This window comes from Schistocerca americana, chromosome 7, assembly GCF_021461395.2.
Source record: "Schistocerca americana isolate TAMUIC-IGC-003095 chromosome 7, iqSchAmer2.1, whole genome shotgun sequence".
NCBI lineage: Eukaryota > Metazoa > Arthropoda > Insecta > Orthoptera > Acrididae > Schistocerca > Schistocerca americana.
Window position 1 is genome coordinate 312,160,369 of NC_060125.1, and position 25,032 is coordinate 312,185,400.

At 45.4% G+C, this 25,032-nt stretch overlaps 1 protein-coding gene across 1 annotated transcript in view; it reads left to right on the forward strand.

Moving 5' to 3' along the window:
* LOC124622361 overlaps positions 1-25,032 on the forward strand; it is a 479,351-nt gene that overhangs the window by 406,431 nt on the left and 47,888 nt on the right. The window contains exon 4 of the mRNA XM_047148040.1: positions 19,694-19,916. Within this exon, the coding sequence (XP_047003996.1) occupies positions 19,694-19,916 (223 nt within the window). The remainder of the gene's footprint in view (positions 1-19,693; positions 19,917-25,032) is intronic.

The following is a 25,032-nucleotide window of genomic DNA, read 5'->3' on the forward strand; positions in this document are numbered from 1 at the left end:
TCAGACCATGAGGCACTAACTTGATGCATGTTTAGCAGTCAGTTTCTCTGCCCCAATAACTTGCTTCACAATTCCGAATTGTGTCCCTCCTCCGTAGCTGAGGCCCTAAACGCAAGCCTGTGCTGTGGCGCTCGTCTCAAGTGTGATTGGAGCGCTATTTTTCCTTATATACATAACTGGTCTGGCGGACAGGGTGGCAGCAATCTGCAGTTGTTTGCCGACGGTTCTGTGGTGTACGGGAAGGTGTCGAAGTTGAGCGACTGTTGGAGGTTACGAATTAGACAAAATTTCTATTTGGCGAGATGAGTGACAGCTAGCTCTAAATGAACAACAATGTAAGCTAATGCTGATGCGTAGGAAATACAGACCACGAATTTTCGGATACAGCATTCCAGTGTCCTGCTTGATTAAATATCTAGGCGTTATGTTGCGAAGCAGTATCAAATGGAACGCGCATGTGAGGGTGGTTGTGGGGAAGTCGACTGGTCGACTTCAGTTTATTGGGAGAATGTTAAGAAAGCGTGGTTCATCTGTGAAGGAGACCGCATGTAGGAAACTAGTGCGACCCATTCGGGAGAACTACTCGAGTGCTTGGGATCCGTACCAGATCGGATCACAGTAATACTTCGAAGCAATTGACAAAGGGGCTGCAGGATTTGTTACCGATAAGTTTGAACGACCCACAAGTGTTACGGCGATGTGCTTTGGGAACTCAAATGAGTATCGCTGGAGGGAAGGCGACGTTCGAGGCACAACAACAATGAGAAATTTAGAGAGCTGGCATCTGAAGCTGCCTGAAAAACGATTCTACTGCCGCCAACATATACAAATTACGCGTAAGGACCACGAAGGTAAGGTACAAGAAATTATAGCTCATACGGAGACTTCCCCTCGCAGTGTTTGCGAGTGGAACAGGAAAGCAAATGACTAGCAGTAGTACATGGTACCCTCTTCCACGCGCCATACGGTGACTTGCGGAGTATGTACAGGGTGTTTCAAAAATGACCGGTATATTTGAAACGGCAATAAAAACTAAACGAGCAGCGATAGAAATACACCGTTTGTTGCAATATGCTTGGGACAACAGTACATTTTCAGGCGGACAAACTTTCGAAATTACAGTAGTTACAATTTTCAACAACAGATGGCGCTGCAAGTGATGTGAAAGATATAGAAGACAACGCAGTCTGTGGGTGCGCCATTCTGTACGTCGTCTTTCTGCTGTAAGCGTGTGCTGTTCACAACGTGCAAGTGTGCTGTAGACAACATGGTTTATTCCTTAGAACAGAGGATTTTTCTGGTGTTGGAATTCCACCGCCTAGAACACAGTGTTGTTGCAACAAGACGAAGTTTTCAACGGAGGTTTAATGTAACCAAAGGACCGAAAAGCGATACAATAAAGGATCTGTTTGAAAAATTTCAACGGACTGGGAACGTGACGGATGAACGTGCTGGAAAGGTAGGGCGACCGCGTACGGCAACCACAGAGGGCAACGCGCAGCTAGTGCAGCAGGTGATCCAACAGCGGCCTCGGGTTTCCGTTCGCCGTGTTGCAGCTGCGGTCCAAATGACGCCAACGTCCACGTATCGTCTCATGCGCCAGAGTTTACACCTCTATCCATACAAAATTCAAACGCAGCAACCCCTCAGCGCCGCTACCATTGCTGCACGAGAGACATTCGCTAACGATATAGTGCACAGGATTGATGACGGCGATATGCACGTGGGCAGCATTTGGTTTACTGACGAAGCTTATTTTTACCTGGACGGCTTCGTCAATAAACAGAACTGGCGCATATGGGGAACCGAAAAGCCCCATGTTGCAGTCCCATCGTCCCTGCATCCTCAAAAAGTACTGGTCTGGGCCGCCATTTCTTCCAAAGGAATCATTGGCCCATTTTTCAGATCCGAAACGATTACTGCATCACGCTATCTGGACATTCTTCGTGAATTTGTGGCGGTACAAACTGCCTTAGACGACACTGCGAACACATCGTGTTTTATGCAAGATGGTGCCCGGCCACATCGCACGGCCGACGTCTTTAATTTCCTGAATGAATATTTCGATGATCTTGTGATTGCTTTGGGCTATCCGAAACATACAGGAGGCGGCGTGGATTGGTCTCCCTGTTCGCCACACATGAACCCCTGTGACTTCTTTCTGTGGGGACACTTGAAAGACCAGGTGTACCGCCAGAATCCAGAAACAATTGAACAGCTGAAGCAGTACATCTCATCTGCATGTGAAGGCATTCCGCCAGACACGTTGTCAAAGGTTTCGGGTAATTTCATTCGGAGACTACGCCATATTATTGCTATGCATGGTGGATATGTGGGAAATATCGTACTATAGAGTTTCCCAGACCGCAGCGCCATCTGTTGTTGAAAATTGTAACTACTGTAATTTCGAAAGTTTGTCTGCCTGAAAATGTACTGTTGTCCCAAGCATATTGCAACAAACGGTGTATTTCTATCGCTGCTCGTTTAGTTTTTATTGCCGTTTCAAATATACCGGTCATTTTTGAAACACCCTGTATATAGATTTAGATGTATAATCGAAGGTAAGCGGAGTCATGGTGGTGAATGAACTTTTAACCGCCAGTATTTTGCCACGAAGGAGAGGAGAACTGGTTGCGTAAAGTTCCTGATGACCATCTTTGCGCCAATGTTTTGGATTGAGCCGTGTTCACATACGTAAGTAATTTGACGCTACAGCTTTTAGCTGTCTGTAGTGGCACCGGGAGCTACTGTTCACACATACTGCCAGAAATTCTACGTAGATGCACAGCTTTCAGCATGGCATCGATTGAAATCATATTGACGGGCATTAATGTTATAGTACAGGTTACGGCGTTAGAGCTGTGACAAGGTCTAACATTCTGCGTGGTGTCTGTTTGTTCTATATCGTGTCTCCCTACCACTTTCGCGCAACGACGCTCTGAGCGTGTTTTTTTAGGGAATTGACTAGTTTGAACCTGGGACCTATTGCTGGTAAGGAGACGCCAGACCACACATGACATGTAGAGTTCAGAAGAGTTCAGTGAGACTAGCGATGATATAACCAAATACTTAATGACTTAAGCGTCAGCTCCACTGCACTCCCTGTAAAAGAATCTTAATACTAACTAAATTTAGTGGAAGGGGTTCAAGGCTTTCCTATTTTTAGTTAGCTGGTAAAATAACGTCGAAAAAGCAGTTAAGTTTACCATTGGAAATTTTATTCTACTCGCAAAACATTGTTTATAAATTACACTATTGATAAAAGGAAATGTTTTAATGCAGGATGGTAAAAACCAACTGCATTCAACAAAAATGTGAACGAATATTCCCTGAATGGGTTTCCAAGTTCTACAATGGATCGAAGGATGACCTATGCCATATCACATCTATAATCTAGGTTTAAACTATCAAAATGGTCTACAGTGACCCTCAATTATCTTTAATTACTTATCTAACTTGTCATAAATTACAGTGGCTGATGTGGCTTCTCAATAACTATATAACAGAAAAATCATCGCGTTTCAGATTTTTACTTCAAGTGGCAAATGTGAACACCATGAGCTTTAATTGACGATCGACACTAGTATTACGCCAAAAGGGGGTGTAACAGATGAGACTTCTGTAGTTCTGAGTGAAGCTTTATGCGCTGTTATGTGGCATCGCGTGCGTTCATTACCTTGTTGGTGTTCGTCAGGGGGCGGCGGCCAGCACAGCTCCGCTCACCTCGCCGTCTCGGAAGCAACTCTCCCCTAACTTCTCCTTACTACAATTTACCGAAGTTGGTTTAAAAAAAACTATCTGGCTGTGTTTTCATCTGACCAATCAGGGTCTCAATGTTAAACTTAAGCTCCGCCTACAAAAATTCTGTCTGTCCAATGAGAAACGTTATACTTTTCGTGGTGGGGCAATGTTTTTAAAGTTTGCAACGTAACAGAGACGCGAAAAAGTCTCACGCTAAAACTTGCAGCTGGTGTGGTCCTTTTAGTGTTATCGTAAGATCTATACTGTTTTTCTGGAGGGCTCTATCTTTTAACATGGGCTGGGGGGTGGTCCTGACGTAACAGAGACGCGAAAAAGTCTCACGCTAAAACTTGCGGCTGGGGTAGCCATTTTTGTGTTATCGTAAGATCTATACTGTTCTTCTGGAGGGCTCTAGCTTTTAACATGGGCCGGGGGGTGGTCCTAGCGGTTAGCTGGAGACGTGGGTGTCCGTCCCTTATCGTAGGACCTTCAGCTTAACACGGTTCTGCTCTCGGCTTCTGTTCTCGTTTCTCCCCTCAGAACTGCGTCTGTCCCACGGTGGGAAGGTATGACATGCATTTAGGCATTCTTGTGTTGGTCTATGGTATTCCATTTGCTCACTCGTTACTCGTATTACTTTGGTTAATTTAATGTCACGATTTATTCGGAGCTATGTGACATAGTACTGGATTTGCTTATCATGTCAGAGTTTTCATGGAAGGTGTTGGATTTGCCGGACACCTTACAAAGGAAGACGAAACCCAATGTTCGATTCGAAAATAGACTTCGTGCAGGCATAAATCAAGGGGAAAAAGCACATTTATAGAAGAAATAGTGCCCGAAGCCGAAAATATTGTCGGCTGTGGCAAATTTAACCAACATCTGGCATGTGAATATCATCTGAACACACGCCACTCTTCCAAGATGTTAGAATCTTATTTTATTCGTTGATGTGGGCATTTCGAGTAAAAAATTTTTGGTTTGACAGCTGTGACCTTAAGCTCGAGGGCTATTTCGTTCTCAGAATCCACAATGTGTACAGTGTTTGGTCTCACAGATCACGAAGTTTATACGACTCATTTTCTTGGTGATATATTAATTTTATTTATTTCTCATGAAAAAATCTTTCAAGATTTTGAGATAGATGATTTGCGAATATTGCGCGCGCGCGCACACACACACACACACACACACACACACACACACACACACACACACACACTATTGCAGAAAATTAAACATTCGTTGTTGTTCTTGCTGATCCAGAAGCTGCGAAAGTGTACCTGCCGACAACTGCTAAGACTGTTTTCAGTAACAAAATGAAAACTCACTGATACCGAGTGACGTACAGCAGAAATTACTCCACGATAACTGCGATAGAATGATCGTGTTTCGTAATACAGCACCAGGGAGCAGTGATGGAAGGAAAGCGGAGTAATAAAGTACAACCACTCTGAACTTTCTGTATCATGACAAAAGTTGCGCCTCTGAATTTGTGCCACTGAAAACTGGGAGTTCGCTCATGCAGCTGAATTGCAACTGCAGTATGCCACTAACTGCAACTAACTGTGAACTGAGATTTAAGTTCCGAAACTTTCCGCGGCGATCCGTCCGTCGGATGGGAAAGTTAACCCACACGGTCCCCTTGGATGCTGTTCGAGGTGAGAAGGATAGGTGCCGGCATCGGGTTTCAGTATCTCCCTTCTGTTAACCTCGTCACACAACATAAAACATAACGCCACACTACACATATCCACTACACGCACTCACACTCAACAGATAGACGTAGGATATACAAGGTGACAATTATTGAACTAAACTGAAAAAAAAATGTAAATTAGTTACAAACTACGGCGTGCACACACTTTATTTACCATGTAAACATCACCACAGATATTCGGATTTAGGTTATGACATGTTCGATATGCCTGCCATCATTGATGATGATGTGACCCCACGAAAAGGGGTCGCATGTGTTCAGATCCGGAGAATATGGTGGCCAATCGAGGCCCATGCCAGTGGCCTCAGAGCTCCAAAGTGCTCCTCCAGGACATCAAACACTCTCCTGCTTCGATGGGTCGAGCTCCGTCTAGCATGAACCACACCTTGTCGAAATCAGGGTCACTTTGGATAATGGGGATGAAGTCATCTTCCAAATCTTTCACGTACCATTCGGTAGTCGCTGTGCTTTCAAGAAATATCGCACCGATTATTCCGTGACTGGAGATTACACACTACACAGTCCCCCGCTGAGTATGAAGTGATTTCTCGATCGCGAAATGTGGGTTCTCAGTCCCCCCAAATGTGCCACTTTTGCTTATTGACAAACCCATCCAAATGAAAGTGGGCTTCGTCGCTAAACCGAACAATACTAATTCTCTCACGCTCCACGGCTAACCGTTCAGTTTGAACGTCCTAACTCAAACCGTTCAGAAGTTATGACGATTTTATTTCGTATAGTTTAATAATTGTGACCCGGACCTCTCACCTATCCGCAGTGAAGCGGGCCATTGTGTGCGGCGGAAGTAACTCCTTTCCGACTGCGCGGCTGAAGCTACCTCTTGTGGTCTCCCAGCAACAGTGTCAAACTTAATTACCTTTTTTTCATTTGCAAGGTTACTAATACTCCTTCTGTGCTGGGTAGAGGTGATACAGGAATTTATACAGATTTATATGTCTACTGTTGACGAAAAGCAGGGAAACCGGTTTGAGTCACGACCTCGCACAAATTTTCGATTGTAGCGACATATTCATTATGTTCCAGATTTAGCAGTTCTTACCGTTCTGCACTGATATCGTTTTATGTCACTGCATCTACACCGATCTCAATCCAACTAATGCATTCATTTCATTGCAGTACACTTAGGAAGGAAGATTCGAATTTCAGGTCCTATCGACAACGAAGTCGTTGGAGACGGAGCACAAACTCGGATTAGGGAAACATGCGTAAAGAAATCGGCCGTGAGTCTTTTAAAAGGAACCATCCTGGTATCTGAATTAAGCGCTTGAGGGAAATCACGGAAAATCTAAATGTGGATGGCGGTATGGCTGCGCTAACCACTGTGTGAGATGTCAGTTAAGTTGCCTAGCATACCCCTGGGATGCTACAAGTCCCATCACTGGTGGCATACAGGGAAGGGAAGCTCGCCACAGGATCATGCAAATTTAAGAGACACAATTTCTCACTATGGATAACGCTTTATTGAATGAGCATTACTGGGGTTGACCCTATTAAGCACGAAAATACAAGTACCATACCTCACATGGGTGTCCTAATGTAGACACACATCTAACTAAAGAAGGAAACTTGCAGTCAGTATAATAATTTAGTTTAGTGCCGTAAGACGTAAAATAAAATGATTTATCCACTGAATCAAACTTATAAACATTTACTAAATGTACCAAAGGTTGTAATTATGACTGTAAACTAAGTACAAGTGGGTGGACACATGAAATCATAATATTAAACCATCGCAGATATTGCCACTGACTGTGCAAAGGCTTAGTGGTTTGAAGAAAGAACCCCGGAAAGTACGACCTCCGAGAGAGTCATCAAAGCACATGACAGGTGCAACTGGCTGGCGGTGAATGCTAAAACTGTGCTATTAAACCCTGATGCAATTTAACTAGCTTTGCGTACCGCTCGCCACAGTGGTTACATCGACGGCTCATCCTTACCAGGTGTGTGTGTGTGTGTGTGTGTGTGTATGTGTGGGTGTGTGGGTGTGTGGGAGGGGGGGGGGGGGGAGTTGGAAGACGGTTGCGGTAGCAAATGGAAATTCTCAGTCCAGCTCGAGCCCTGTTCTCTGCTCTAAAGGCGCCTATTCACAGGCCAACCAGCCGGCCGTCCCCTCCTCCCTGCGAAGTTGGTCTGCCCGGACATGTCCACCTTTGTAGTGTACGATATTACAGCGGTCGGGTCCTGGGTCACGGTGCGTTCGGCTCTGCTGGCGCACCGCTACCTGCCAGCCTGCATCCTTTACCCTTATGTTTTGGCATGGCGAAAACTGCTACGCGACAGTGCGCAAGCAGGGTCCCGCACATGGTCACAGTGTGCTCACACATAGTGAGACGGGTTGTCTACCAACTGAGCTGGGGAGGGGTGTGGAAGGGGGGGGGGGGGGACAAATTGGCCGACTTGTCTGTCAGTGAATCGGTGGCCTAAGTTGGTGACATCTCTCTCTTCTCTCTCTCTCTCTCTCTCTCTCTCTGGTCGACTAAAGTGGAGTGCATTCTCGCTCGATGGCACTCCTGAGTCGCATGTATCTTTGACAGCTCAGCAGCAAGTGTCTTCACTTCAATCTATGTACCGCCAGTGTGTTCTGGCTTTACTCTCTGAAACCTGGCTATTATTTCCCACGTAGGAATGTCGCCAGCCAATTGCAGTAGCCCCTGTGAGTGCTGACCAATAATAACAAGTTTAATTAATTCGTATTCTCACGGATTTTGTCATGGTTAATCAGTAATGGCTTGGCATGTGGAGGAAGGCAGAGAATCTCTTCTACTACAAGACAGATTTCCAGCATCGAAAAGTGGAAAACCTTGGACACTGACACGTCCAAGTGAACGGTCCTTCTACTAAAATGGACTCTGCATTTGAGCAAGCTGGTGGAGGCTCTGTAATGATGTGGGACGTGTGCATCTGGAGTGGTATGTGACCCCTGATACGTCTAGATACGATTCTGACAGGTGGCACACACGTTAAGTATCCTGTCTGACCACCTGCATCCATTCATGTCCAATGTGCATTCCGACGGACTTGGGCAGTTCCAGCAGGACACTGCGTCACCCCACACGTCCAGAATAGCAGAGTGGCTTCAGGAACACTCTTCTGAGTTTAAACACTATCGCTGTCCACCAAACTCCCCAGAGACGAACATTATTGAGCATATCTGGGATGCCTTGCAACGTGCTGTTCAGAACAGATCTCCACCCCCTTGTACTCTTACAAATATATGGGCAGCCCTGCAGGATTCATGGTGTCAATTCCCTCCAGCACTACTTCAGACATTAGTCGAGTCCATGCCACGTCGTGCGGGGGCACTTCTGCGTGTTCGCGGGGTTTTGCACGATATTAGTCAGGTGTACCAATTTCTTTGGCTCTTCCATGTAAAATAATTACTGTGAACCAACCCCAGACCCTCTTTCTCGGATTTAGGCGAACATCGCGAGCAGCCGTGACCAACAGTCACTCCCATGACCTCAAGCTATGTGTTTTCCACCTGCCTTTCAGATTTTATTTTGCCAAAAGGATTCCTTCTAACTTCTCGCACAATGCACGGTGAATAAGTTTACGACACTCTGGTTCGTCTAAGTTAACTTCCAAGTTACGAGCGTGCTAAAGAATACCGCCAGCGCGGGAGAAAATAAAAGGAGACGGGAAGAACAAGTAATTACCAGTGCAATCAGTGGCATTAGTGAATATTGTTTGCAATTTCCATACAGCATTAAGGAAACGGCTACACTAATATTGGAATGTGCGTATTTTATTATGTATTATTATGTGATAATTCGATCACAAGCTGCCTCGCAACAACTGCCTCAAAACTTTCGACTCAGCGTGTTTAATTCAATTCAAATGTTTGGTAACTATATCGTGGCATCCATGCTGTACGTAAAAGTGTTGAGTAGACGCTTCAAATAAGCAGAAATAGTAAAAAAATACGGGGAAGCACCCTCTCCAAGGAGGTTTTCATTCTTTCAGACGCCGTCGAAAGAAGCTATCATGATATTTGCATAGTCAGTGTAATGAACTACGACCTTCTCATCATAAGACCGATGTGATACATTTTTCCTCGAGGAAGGAAACTGCGAATAACACATTGTACGGCGTTTGATCTGCCTTGGGTATCACTTAAATATTCACTTCGTCTTCGGGGATTGGCTCATCAGCCATTCAACGAACCTTTGACGAAGCGAGCGGAAGAGCGACGATGCTAGTGGAAACTGCTTAGGTTACAAGGTCAGCTGACATTGCAATTCTGTAGTTACTGCAGTCGAGGGAGCTTCCGAGAGGAGAACGGTGAATCCTGAGAGGCCGCTACTGTTGGCTCACCTTGGGAACTATTGCAGGCCCTCTCATGAAGCGAATTTATCCTCCCATTGACACATCCGATGAACACACCGCATTACTCCAGGCGCAACTAGCTGCGTCAATTCATTTCAAGACTGAAGAGCGCTCGACACTCAAGTTCCTGAACCTAGTTTCTTTTCTTGGTGATAGAAACGTTTACGGAAGTGTTGCATCCTTAGGTAACAAAACATCCAGGGTAGTTTCTGTAAGTGTTACACACAGATATTTCATGCGAGTGTAGATTCTATACTATAAATATTATAGTCTTTCAGATATCGGATTGTTCCAAGTAGCATAGATTTTCAGGTGAAATAAGAGCCAAAGGTTTACTATGTGTAGGAAATCCTGATTGAAAGCAATCGTGACTGGGAGACAGTTGTAGGTTCGACATCATAGAGGACTGTAACTACACCTGCCTTTCTTTTCTTCTTCTTTTCACTCGTCGCTGCGTTTAATATCAGTTTCTCCAAATATTTCTTTAACTCAACTGTAAATTTAAAATTTAATAATAGAATAGAGGAGAAGTATCCGAAGTGTCTCTAAACTGCATAATGCAATGGCTGATCAAGACAAGACAATAATAATTACAGTAGCGCCTACATTTTAATAGAGGACAATATACACACATGCAGCGAGAAAGTAAAATAAAATCCAAGTTGAGTTCTGTCTTCGATAAAACTACGGAATAATGCTGGCCTCCATAACATGTATTTTCTGTAATTTTATCAAAATACTTACAGAAATCAGTGAAGCTTCGTTTACGTTGTTATGGACATACGTAGCAATTCCAAGTTACAACAAGTGCATAACATCCAGGAATTCGACCTCGGCTTCGGAATATTTCTTCCCTGGAAACGCGAGTTTCCTGAATGGTGACGGCATCGGTATTGTTGTCCAGCAAAAGTTTTGACAGGTAGTCACACTTTACGTTGCTAATGCTTTCGATATTCAGTTGAAGGAGTCTGATATAGTTTGTCCAATGTTTCTTGTTAATGGGCTCTGAAAAGAACTATTTCTGCAATTTAGTTGATATGTTATTTCCCGGAGATCCTATGGATAGTCTGGCTGCCTGTAATCACTGCTGCTCAATTAGCACCACCCAGGAGGCACGTGTAGGGTATTTTAAGGTTAAACCTACGGACGGTTGGCGAACGTAAAACTGGAAGTAAGTTTCAGAGGCAGAATTCTTCGTCATAAGTGGAACCGAAAATATCTTGGTGTCATCCTGGACCGTACATTATGCTTCAAACAACACCTTCTTATCTCAGCTCAATAGTTGAGGACTCGAAGCAACATCCTCCATAAGCTATGCGGAACTACCTGGGGATCTTCAGCAACCAAACTGCGATCTTCAGCTCTGGGCTTGGTCTACTCAAGTGCGAAGTATTGTGCACCTGTTCAGATGAACAGTCATCATGGCTTGTTGACACCCAGCTGAATACGACAAGGCGCATAGTATCTGGCGAAATCAGATCTATTTCAGTTTATTGGCTTCCACTGTTAACTGGTATAATGCCTCGTGATCTACGCTGATGTACTGCCCGTACGAGGGAATTCCACAAGATCTCCAGGAATTCTAACCTACCCGGGCATAGCGACCTGCCACTTTTAAATCGTAAGAGACTGAAATCACGCCATCCAACTAAAAAATGTTCAAATGGCTCTGAGCACTATGGGACTTAACATCTGAGGTCATCAGTCCGCTAGACATAGAACTATTTAAACCTAACTAACCTAAGGACAACACACACATCCAAGCCCGAGGAACGATTCGAACCTGCGACCGTAGCAGCAGCGCGGTTCCGGACTGAAGCGCCTAGAACCACTCGGTCACAGCGGCCGGCTCCATCCAATTCTGTGCGATGCTGCTGACATCGTTGCTAAGGATTTCAAACCGCTTGAAGAATGGAAATATCGGTGGGAAGCAGTGACAGATGTGCACCTGCATAACATCTTCTCAGGTGCTAAACTTCCAAGTGGATTCGACCAACCACGCAAGGGGGCGGGGGACGACAGGTTGGCCGACTCGTCAGCCAGTAAATGGGTGGCTTAAGTTGGTGACATCTCTCTCTCTCTCTCTGATTGACTAAAGTGGAGTACATTCTCGATGGCACTCCAGAAGCGAATGTATCTTTGACATCTCAGCAGCAGGTGTGTTCACTTCAATCTATGTACCGCCAGTGTGTTCTGGCTTTACTCTCTGAAACCTGGCTGTTATTGCCCACGTAGGAATGTTGCCAGCCAATTGCAGTAGCCCCTGAGAGTGCTGACCAATAATAACAAGTTTAATTAATTCGTAATCTCACGGATTTTGTCATGGTTAATCAGTAATGGCTTGGCATGTGGAGGAAGGCAGAGAATCTCTTGTAATACAAGAACGATTTCCAGCATCGGCCAGTGGAAACTTTTGCAGATTGACACTACCAGGTGAACGGTTCTTCTACTACACTGAAGCGCCAGAGAAACTGGTATAGGAATGCGTATTCAAATACAGAGATATGATGTAAATAGGCAGAATACGGCGCTGCGGTCGGCAACGCCTGTATATGACAAGTGTCTGCTACAATGACAGGTTGTCAAGATTTAAGTGAGTTTGAACGTGGAGCTACAGTCAAATGGTTCAAATGGCTCTGAGCACTATGGGACTTAACTGCTGTGGTCATCAGTCCCCTAGAACTTAGAACTACTTGAACCTAACTAGCCTAAGGACATCACACACATCCATGCCCGAGGCAGGGTTCGAACCTACGACCGTAGCGGTCGCGCGGCTCCAGACTGTAGCGCCTAGAACCACTCGGCCACATCGGCCGGCGGAGCTACAGTCGGCGCACCAGCGAGGTACATAGTATCTCATAGTTACCGATGGGATTTTTCCGTACGACCATTTCACGGGTGTACTGTCAATATCAGGAATGAGGTAAAATATCAAATCTCCGTTATCGCTGCCGCCGGAAAAAGATCCCACAAGTTAGGGACCAACGACGACTGAAGAGAATCGTTCAACGTGATAGAAGTGCTACCCTTCCGTAAATTGCTGCAGATTTCAGTGCTGGGCCATCAACAAATGTCAGCGTATGAACCATTCAACGAAACATCATCGATACGGGCTTTCGGAGCCAAAAACCCACTTGAATACCCTTGATGACTGCACGACACAAAGCTGTACGCCTCGCCTGGGCCTGTCAACACCGACATTGGACTGTTGATAACTGGAAACATGTTGCCTGGTGGGACGAGTCTCGTCTCAAATTGTATCGAGCGGATGGACGCGTACGTGTGTGGAGACAACCTTATGAATCCATGGACACTGTATGTCAGCAGTGGACTGATCAAGCTGTTGGAGGCTCTGTAATGGTGTGTGGCGTGTGCAATTGGAGTGGTATATGACCCCTGATACGTCTAGATACAGCTGTGACAGGTGACACGTACGTAAGCATCCTGTCTGATCACCTGCATCCATTCGTGTCCATTGTGCATTCCGACGGACTTATACGATTCCAGCAGGACAATGCGACACCCCACACGTGCAGAATTGCTACAGAGTGGCTCCAGGAACACTCTTCTGAGTTTAAACACTTCCGCTCGTCACCAAACACCCCAGGCGTAAACATTATTGAGTATATCTGGGATGCCTTGCAAAGTGGTGTTCAGAAGAGATCATCACCCTCTCGTACTCTTACGGATTTATGTTCAGCCCTGCAGGATTCATGGTGTCAGTTCCCTCCAACACTACTTCGGACATTTGTCGAGTCCATGCCACGTCTTGTTGCGGCTCTTCTGCGTGCTCACGGGGGCCCGACACGATACTAGGCAGGTGTACCAGTTTCTTTGGCTCTTCAGTGTATGTCTCCATCTTGCCGGTTGGTCGAATCATGCCATATTCAAGTTTGTAGGGCTTTTAGATGTGACAGTGGCCCAGTCTTGGACTGTGTGAGAACGTGAGTGCAGGCATACTCGTCATCAAGGTTCCAGTCACCACATCTGAACCGAGCGAGGTGGCGCAGTGGTTAGACACTGGACTCGCATTCGGGAGGACGACGGTTCAATCCCGCGTCCGGCCATCCTGATTTAGGTTTTCCGTGATTTCCCTAAATCGCTCCAGGCAAATGCCGGGATGGTTCCCTTCAAAGGGCACGGCCGACTTCCTTCCCCATCCTTCCCTAATCCGATGAGACCGATGACCTCGCTGTCTGGTCTCCTTCCCCAAAACAACCCAACCCAACCCAACCACATCTGACCATCACGATGGGGGACTGCTTTATTGTGCTCCACGCATATCGTAACCCCTTCTCGTCTGCAGCTTCCGTCCGAGAACAAGTAATGGACTCTGTGCAACATTATGCACCATCCCACACCCCTGGTCGGAAACTAGCAGCAGAAAAACTAGGGAATAGTCCCATGTGCGGACTGCCGTTAACACCAAAACACAAACTGCTGTGTTTGGTGTGGCGCAGTGCCGATGAAAGGCGTCGCATTGTGCTCAAACATGAATCGCGATTCTGCCCTATTTTCATTCTTCCAATGTTATGGAGATACACACCTGTATTACTATATGTGTCATGGCGCCGGAGAACCATCGGGTTTGAGTTGGGTGGCAGTGATAGAGTGAACTGTGACAGCGCAGTTCGTAACAGATATCCTGCGCCCTAATGTGTTACCTCTCATGCGACAATACAGGGTGTCCCAAAGAGAATGGCCCGATTTTAACTTGTAATAATATTGAGACAAATGTCACTAGACAACTGAAACAGCGCTAGATGTAATCGGCATGGTCTAGGGTTTCAGAAAAAATCCGCAAGACGTCGCTACGAGCGCTGACCTGGAGCGTGCAGCCAGTCTCGCGCAATATGGCGTCCGCGGAACAGAAGGCGTATTGTGTTACCGAATTTAGTCGTACTCAATGATCGCAGTTCAGCGGGCGTTTCATATTCGATTTGGTGCTGAACCATCATCACCAAAGAACATTCGACGGTGGTATAAACAGTTTGAAGAAACAGTGTATCACTATAAAGGCAAAAGTCCTGGCCGGCTCCGCGTTCGAGGACAAACAGGACAATCTAAAAAATGGTTCAAATGGCTCTTAGCACTGTGGGACTTAACATCTGAGGTCACCAGTCTCCTAGAACTTAAAACTACTTAAACCTAACTAACCTAAGGACATCACACACATCCATGTCCGAGGCAGGATTCGAAGCTGCGACCGTAGCAGTCGTAGGACAATCTATCTTGCAGTGATGCGGAACTGGTTATTCCCACAACATGACTCTGACAATTTCACCTATCAGCAAGATGGAGCACCACCACACTGGCACAACAACGTGCGCAGTTTCCTCAATGCCAACGTGCCTCAACGTTGGATAGTACGTACACGAGGCCTCCGAGAAAGACAGGTCGCGGCGCGTACGTCACGAAGGTAGCCCTGCTCTCGCTCGCTCAAATCAGCAGAAAAACGACGTTTCTACACCTGTTGGCTCGTAACTAGGCGTGTCCGTACAAACGAAAACTGAATCTTCTACTGGAGTCCGCTATTATGGAATCTTAGTATTGTTAGTCCTATAATGATGGGAAGTCCATGAGCGTACTTACAATCTGTTACGGCTGTACTGGCGTGCAATCAGCATGTAATCATTACTGTTAAGCAGAAGAGACTAAAAGCTATAGTCAAGCCGTTATACCATTTATATCGACTATTGATCTTAAATTAAATTTTGCTGTAGTACTGTTACTCAGTAAGACTTCATAATAGCATATTCCAGTGGAAGATGCAATTCTAGTTAGTACTTATACGCCCAGGTGCGAGTTAAGAGGTTTAGAAATGCATTTTGTCTACTGAGCTGAGCGACCGACCGAGTTCAGGACTACCTTCGTGGCGTACGCGCCGCGGCCTGTCTTTCTCGTGGGCCTCGCGGCGTACTGGACTGCGAGACCAGGCTTTACGCTCTTAGCCTCCTAGGTCCCTTGAATTAATACCATTTGATTTTTTCCTATGTGGATATGTTAAACAATGTGTTTACGTTCCTCCCTTACCTCGTGACATTGTTGACTAAAAACCAGAATATCAGCTGCTGTAGCTTCAGTGACATAAGACATCTTACGCTCAGTTTGGGATGAATTCGGCTATTGGCTAGATGTCGTCCGTGCAGGCAGTGTAGGACATAGTGAACATTTATGATAGATTTTTATGAACTTCTGTCTTTTCTGAGTAATTTAGTATGCAATTTGTTGGTGTTAAGCCCTTCCTAACAAATAATTATATTTAAAATCGGGTCATTCTTTTTGGGACACCCTGTATTGTGGTGTCATTTTTCAACAGTGCAGTGCCCGCCCACACACAGCACGTACGTCCATGAAGTCTGCTTGATGTTGAGGTCCCTATGTGGGTAGCGAAATCCCCATATTTTTAACCGATAGAACATATAAGCTCTGATATCAACTCCGTCTCAGTGCTCAGTATCCAGGGCATCTAGGACCGGTTACAACAACTGTGGGACAGCTTGCTTCAGGAGAGGTTAAAACGACTGGATGACCCTCTTCCCAACCGAATCACTGCAAGCAAGCATCGAGGCCAGAGAGGATGAAATACCATAGTGATACGTGAGTTCATATTGAGAAGTTCTTTGTGCATTTGTATTTTCTTGTAATCGCTCAAATAACGTCACATACCCTCTCAACCTGTGAAGTTTCATTTCGTTTCCTCCTCCACTTCTAGGTGCGCTATACAGCGCGTAGTTAGAGGAATTCATTTCCATATTTGTGGAAACAAATGTATTGTAGATATGACAAGATTGTAAGCTCCATGTCGTTTATTGTTCTAATTTGTAATAGACCAAAGAAAGTTATTGTTTATTACCTATAGCTTTGCCGATGTGTGGAATAAACAAAGAGCGCAATATTCTGTAAGAAATTAACTTGGATTTTTCATTTCCCTTCCTGACATCAACAAGAGACTGTGAAATGAGAACGAGACATATGAAAAGTTCGTAATTAAACTGTTTATTATTTCAAAAGCACTCGCCATAAATGCTAATACAACTATCCCACTGTGAGAAAAGAAGGTCATTGTTCTAATGCAGTTGCCAATCGGACCATGACTGTTCCCAGGAGTGCACCATTTAGTTCGAAGCAAACCGACGGCCGTGAATGTCCTTCACGGCACCAAAAATGTGAAACTCACGTGGGGAGTGATCAGGACTGGATGGAGGATGTGTAAGGGCTTCCGAGCGAAACTTCTGCAGCGTAGTCGAAACAACTTTGGCAGTATGTGGGGCCCATCCGCGCACTGACCGTCTTGTCTCACAGCAGGACAAATGAGTTAACAGTTCCGGCAATTAGTTTTGAAATAAGACACTTTACTTAGTTTTTCTCATTTGTCTCGTTTTCTTTTGTCTACCATTTATATAGCTGGTCTACAAAAGACCAGGAAAAAAACATCAAATCGCATTAAAGATTTTGAACGTAGAAACACAAGTAGAATGAAGAATAATGAAACTTTAAAACGTGAGACAGGTCAATGTACAGCTATTTAAAATAGCTGACTACCTTTAGATTCATTCAAGTTTTTTTTTTTATATTCACTACTGTCTTCTGAAACAGGTACATATTCTATAAACTGCTTACCCGTCGTATTTCCTCTGAGTGAATGAACTGAAAGCGTCGACAGGCGTTGTGCACATGGGGGACTGATGACCTTAGCTGTTTAGTCCCCCTTAAACATCCCAACAACCACCACCACCACCGTTGTGCACTTGTGCACACTTCTAAAAGTCACCGGCTCTAAATGTCTCTGAGCACTATGGGACTTAACAGCTGTGGTCATCAGTCCCCTAGAACTTAGAACTACTTAAACCTAACTAACCTAAGGACATCACACACATCCATGCCCGAGGCAGGATTCGAACCTGCGACCGTAGCAGTCGCGCGGTTCCGGACTGAGCGCCTAGAACCGCTCGGCCACCGCGGCCGGCCACCGGCTCTCTGCCTTTTGTTTCCCACTATAAACGCACCGAGCGAGGTGGCGCAGTGGTTAGCACACTGGACTCGCATTCGGGTGGACGACGGTTCAATCCCGTCTCCAGCCATCCTGATTTAGGTTTTCCGTGATTTCCCTAAATCGTTTCAGGCAAATGCCGGGATGGTTCCTTTGAAAGGGCACGGCCGATTTCCTTCCCAATCCTTCCCTAGCCCGAGCTTGCGCTCCGTCTCTAATGACCTCGTTGTCGACGGGACGTTAAACACTAACCACCCCCCCCCCCCCCCCACACCAGTATAAACGCAAGCACGAAACGAACAAGTGGGCAAACGCGATGGGGCAGTCACCGCATGGACTGGAAATACAGTAATAAATGGTGCGCTATAAGAAGCTGCAGCCAGTAATAATAATAATGAGCGTATGGCATTGGTGGCCGGGAGGCCCCTCGCCGGGCGGTTTGCCACAACGGCGACTTGCGAGTGAATGAGGATGAAATGATGATGAAAGACACACAACACCCAGTCATCTCGAGGCAGAGAAAATCCCTGACCCCCGCCGGGAATCGAACCCGGGACCCAGCGCGGGAAGTAAGAACGCTACCGCAAGACCACGAGCCGCGGTCAGCTGCAGCCACTCAGTAGGCGATGAGATGGAAGTGGGAGGGAGGCGGGGGAAGTTACATAGTCACAATGTTTTTCTAAGCTTTTTTGTCACGTAGCACAAGTTTTTACGAACCAGTACTGTAGCATGTCGGGTCCTGTGCTCCTAACCAGCTTTTCACTGTTGATCTGAATTCATCATCGATGTCGTAGTGCTTACTTCCAAGATGAACTTTGGGCTGTAGCAACATGTAAGAATCACTCGGGGGCAAGATTGGTGAACGTGGAGGATGCGGGAACACCTCCCGGTTGTATCTTCCGAACTTCGCCTGGGGCATTCGAGCTGCAGAGCGGTCTTGTAGATGTAAAGTCATGCACATGTAGATATGTTGGAAAATAGTGTATCTGAATTCCCACCCCGTCTGTGTCAACAAAAACAAGCACCCCCACAGCCCAGCGGTAAAGTTACGTCAGGCAAGTAACTTTTTTTTGTTAGCACAAAGTACTCTAGTAACAAGCCCGCCCGGCTAGCCGCGCGGTCTAACGCGCTGCTTCCCGAGCGGGAAGACGTGCAGGTCCCCGGCACGAATCCGCCCGGCGAAATGTGTCGAGGTCCGGTGTGCCGGCCAACCTGTGGATGGTTTTTGAGGCGGTTTTGCATGTGCCTCGGCGAATGCTGGCTGGTACCCCTATACTATGTCGGCGATTGCTGTGCAAACACTGTCTCCCCATATGCTTACACCATAATTACTCTACCACGCAAACATTTGGGGTTACACTCGTCTGGTCTGGTATGAGGCGTTCCTGGGGGGGGGGGCACTGGGGGCTGAACCGCACAATAACCCCTGGGTTCGGTGTGGGGCGGCGGTGGTGTGGGTGGACTGCTGTAGCCTGTTGTGGACCACTGAGGGGTACGATGGTGGGACAAAGCTTCTCCGTCGTTTCTAGGTCCCCGGTTCAATACACACACTGTAGCCAGCCGGGGTGGCCGAGCGGGTCTAGGCGCTACAGTCTGGAACCGTGCGACCGCTACGGTCACAGGTTCGAATCCTGACTCGGGCATGGGTGTGTGTGATGTCCTTAGGTTAGTTAGGTTTAATAAGTTCTAGGGGACTGATGACCTTAGAAGTTAAGCCCCATAGTGCTCAGAGCCATTTGAACCATTTTGAACACACACTGTAGTAACAGCAGAGGTGGTACTAATTGTTGTTTAGATTTAGGGCGTTCAACGCGATGAACATTCTGCTGGTGGTGACAGTGTTAATCAGCGCTGTTTTGCATAACTAAGCGAGCGCTGGCGCGGTGTTGCAGAAGACGGAGGAGCGGAAGGTTCCGGTGGCGGTGCGCATCCACCGCACGCTGGAGCTGGCCAACGACAAGTTCTACGTCATCACGTGCGGCAAGGCGGGCTTCCGGAACGCCAACAACCAGACGTCGCTGGTGTCGCTCAAGCTGCTCGACCACGACCGCAAGGTCACTGAGGTCGTGTATGGCCGCCCCTACACGCTGCGCGCCGACATCTCACGCCCCGATGGTGAGCTACTGATTATTATAACTACTTCGTTTGGCTCTTTAAAGACTACGTAGAACCAATAATTAGCGTAAGTCTTCTTTTTATTTCCTCAAAACATTTTCGACCTATCATTATAGGTCTGTCGTCGTTCTAGTGCCCATGCGTTACTTTTGTCAGCTGTTTCGGCGTGAACTTATAAATGTCTATCGTTTGCCTCACGTCCGTGTCGTTGCTAGTCTCCTTTACCCGTATGCGTCTTCAGGCGCACATCCAGTGTGCGTCTAAAAAGCTTGTGTGAACTATATTAAAAAAAAAAGAGCCACGTGCGAGTAGGACTAGCGCACTAAGTGTACCTTACACACTTAATTACGTATACAGTTCATCCATTTCAGGAGTCGAGAATCTAGATGATTTTTGCCTGTTATCGACATTGATCTTCGCAAGATATCTGTCCCAGAGATTCCAACACTTTCAAATGTGTGAATTCCTAAGGAACCAAACTGCTGAGGTCGTCGGTCCCTAGACTTACACACTACTTAAACTAACTTATGCTAAGAACAACATACACACCCATGCCCGTGGTAAGACTCGAACCGCCGGCGCGCGGTTCGTGACGTGGCGCCTCAAACCGCGCGGCCACTCCGCGTGGCTCCTACACTTTCGAGAAAGTTTTAATTTCAAGTTTGAAAACAGATAACAAATGACAAACATTTTCTCTTGTAATATAATTACAAATTTACCGTTGTCGGATTTTTCCTTTATTTGTACACTTAAACCTTGCTTTTTGCCAAATTCCATGCTTTTAGACCAACGGTTCGTACCCTGTATGTTTTGATGAGTGAGTCTGAATCAAAATACGTGACATAAATGGCCGTATCGTTTGATTAGAAGCTAACGTTTATTATATCGAATGACCATAACCCTTAATGTGTGACATAGGTTTCAACTTCATAAGTCTGTCCGTTCTCGAGGAAAACGGTGTCTTAGATGGACAGTCCGATAAGAAATGACAAAAGAAAGTCTTGCGTTTGATATAATTGCAAATTAACAATGTTTGCGTTTTTTTCCTTAGTTGTAGTATGAAACCTTGCTTGTTGCCAAATTTCATGATCCTATGTCAACGAGAAGTGTCTTATAGGTTTTGACGAGTGTCAAAATATGTGACATAAATGACCGTATCTTTTGATTGCATTGTCATAGAGGCTACAATTTTTTACACCGCCAACGGACCGTAGACCTCAGTAAGTGACGTAAATTTCAGTTCGGTACGTGTACCCGACCATGAGAAAAAGGGTTTTTAACAATCGGACAAAGTGGCAGACAGAAAACATAGTGATCGTACAGGGGTTCCGTTTTTACCGATTGTGCTACAGAACCCTAAAAGTACGAAATACCATCGAAATACATTTATTTTTTCCTCCAAAAAAATGTTGTTACTATTATCCCTCTCCGTCTTTATTCTTTGACAACCGACTGACGTTATACACGGCGGAAACCGTTCGAAAATATAGTTTACAGAACCAGTCACAAAGCATTTTTCGTATGTTGCAGCGCCGACATCAGAACCTCTGGTATTCGAAATACACTGTCATATTTGTCGCTGTGGTGATCCATCACAACTGGGAGATGTAAATCACTGAATGCTAGGCTGTTCCCCAGACACCAGCGAACACACCAAACTCTCTAAGGCAACCGACCAACTGTGTATGACCCCCAACCATAATGTCGTACCGGCTTTCGCAGCACAGATGAACTTCGGGGCCACTATTCACCAGTCCGTTCCATGTGGTTCTTGAGCGTATTATTTCATTCCCACATAAAAAAGTAGAGAAAAACAACAGAGCACCACGTGAAGATGGGATATCAGCTGAGATCTGGAAACTGGAAGGGAAGCGGGCAGTTGAAACTACTTACGAGGTTATTAAAGATTGCTGGGAGAGGGGAAGAATGCAGAAAGATTGGAAAAAACCATAATCCATCCGCTACATAAGAAGCGAGACAGAACAGGCACCAACAATTATCGAGGCACATCCTTACTCCCAGTCACCTACAAAATTATATCCAAAGTTCTACTGAACAAGAGGGCCAAGCAGAACACACAACAAGCGAGTGCTATGCAGGGTTAAAAAAGAAAAAAATAGATCGTGCCCAGAGCAAATATTTAACACGAAAACGATCCTCAGGATAAGAACAACACGGAATCTTAATACAGTCGTTACTTTCATTACTTTAGAAACAGCCTACGATTCCGTAGGCAGACAGTAATTCTAACACTGGAAGAAGGGGGCGTCGACAAAACCACCAGATAGCTAGTCGAACAGACACTCACAGACAGCATGGGCGGCAAGCATAATCCTCATATATTAGTGTCTAATTTTAAGCTATGCAACCAATAAATTGCAGCATGTAGACCTGTTTTTGGTCCTGGGTACTCCCTAGCGTTGCACTCACTCACAACACGGTCGCTTGTCAGACACACAGCGCCACACTCACACTGAGGACTTGAGGAGTTGCCCCATTTAAAAGCAGGGAAAATATTCAGAAACTTTTTAGGACCACAAAACTGGGCGAAGGGAAGAAATGAAGATTTGTACAGAAACATAGAGACAATAACCGACACAATAAGGAAGAGGAGATTAAAGTTGTACCGTTATATTCACAGAATGAGTGCCAGTAGGCTAACCAAGAAAATTTTCAGTTTCATTTACAAATTTGAAAACTCCAAGCTACGGCTGGAAGGCACAAAAAGGAATCTGAGTGCACTAAACATTACAGAAGACACCAGACAGGACACAGAAAATTTTATTCTGCAATATAAATATTGCAACCTGTCTTTCTTTTCAACAGCAAAAACCACAAACTATGAGAGAGATGTCAGATGAGCAGAGGCAGACCATCAGACAGCGCGTGAAGTAATTCTGGAAAGATAAGAAGTAAAATATTGCATAGTCTTGGGTTCTAAGCGGTCTACAATTGGCCAATTTATATCATAAAAAGTTATCAATAAATGAAATTTTATTTCAATAATTTAAGGCCTAACAGTTGCTATGAACTATGATTTTCGGACCATTTTTCTGACTAATACAATAAACATAAGTCAAGATAATTAAACTATCCGTCTCAGGTGACTTTTACTAGCTCGCTTCACATAGAGAGGAAAAAACTATTTAATCGCGTAAATAGTTAAGTTACCATGTCATAATTTCAGATTACATTATGGGAAGCAACGCTCTGTCAGTTGAGCAACATTAGTAAGCAGCAGTCTCGATCGCACAGTCTTTTATTAAAAATGTAGCCGGTTTCGGGCTTTAGTAGTAGGCCATCTTCAGATAATGCATCATCTGGCTGACGTTGATGACGTCTGGAACAACTGTGCTGTCGCAAAACTGCTGCTCAAAGGAAATCATGACATGTCTGCAATAAGCAACATAGTTCACAAACATATAGTTTACTTCAGTTACATTTAATAGCAGGCCGCATACATCTTTCGCACGGTAAACTCATGACGTCACTCAGGATGTCATGGGTCAAAGCAGACGAGTGGAATCGGACCTTGCACTTGACTCAAATTTTAGGCTTGGGCGTTTCTGGCACCCGTCTCAGGCTTGGTGCCCCGAGCGGCTGCTTGTGTTCTTTGGACCTTAAACTGGCCTCAAAAAACCAAACACAATCCGACCGGTGGGTAAGAGAATCGTTATCAGTATCTTTGCAGCATTTCGGCTGCGAAAGAAACCATTCGGAGTTTACTGAGTACATGATATCCGGCCCGCACTCTCTAGAAACCATACACGTGCATCTGATGAGTACAATAAGATAAGCACACAGCGTCCATTCCGTTATGTGGAGAAAAGGTGGATGATCTGTAACAAAGAATAAATTAAAACAGTTTCTCGCAACTGAAGAGATGCTACGCCTTGGGAAGATAGATTCCCAGCTTACATTTCAACATCATTTCTCGTGTTGCTCTAACTGGTAGCATGCTGTTTATCTCTTGTCTGTTTACAATAGAAGCAGCTTAGGTGTATATCATATTGGGTAGTTGGTAGAAATCGGGATTTACATATCATGTTTCAAGACGACTTTTGCTATCAGATATAGCCTCCCGTTTCCCAGCTTCTCCATAACTCTTGGTTCTGCCACAAACTGTGCTATCTCCTACACTACATTTCCAGCTCACGCTCCAAACCAAACTGACACACACAGTGCCTTTTCATAACCTCACAGAAAATCCATACTTACTTCCTGCTATATTACTTCACTGCTCACGTTTTCACCAATCGATAGTTACCAATAGTAGCTATTCATTCGCTAGCAGTGCACAACCATCAAATCATGAAATCGCCATATTCATAAACGTGTTTTATTTATGTGTGACCTTAAATTTACACGGAAAATCAACTATTTGTATTTGTTGGAGTCATTTACGAAGTACGATATTTTGGCAACATAGCTTCAGTTGAGTCCTGTAGAATGAGCGTCTTTGCTACATCGCATTAGGTTTACGTTAAACGAAATTTTATTTCACTAATTTAAGGCCTGACAGTTGCTATGCACTATAACTTTTGGACCACTTCCTGTACAGTATAACAAACATACACTGGTCAGCCAGAACGCTACGACCACCGAGCTACTGTAGATATATACTTGTCCAGGCGATAGCAGCGTCACCTGGCGAGAAATGAATGCTGGCCAGACACAAACACGGCCAATGTAGTATCAGTGAGAATGCTGTCCGTGTATAGGATGGGGAAGGCGCGCGGTCCATCTGAGTTTGACAGGGGGCAGATTGTGAGGCTCGCCACTAGCATTTCGGAAACTGCACGAATAGTCGGGTGTTCGAGGAGTGCTGTGATGAGTTCCTCAATACGTGGAGAAAACAAGGTGATACCACATCCAAATGTCGTGGGGTTGGGCGGTTACCTTCATTTCAGATGTCGACGTCAGAGGCTGGGCAGACTGGAAAACTGGAAAGGCGGAGAACTTCGGCGGAACTAACATCGGACTTTAGTGCTGGTCAGAGTACAAGTGTGTCTGAACAAACAGTACACCTCAACTCTCCTAACGATGGTCGTCCGCAGCCAATGATCAATTCATGTGCCAATGGTAACACCACGACATCGGCAACTACGACTGAAAT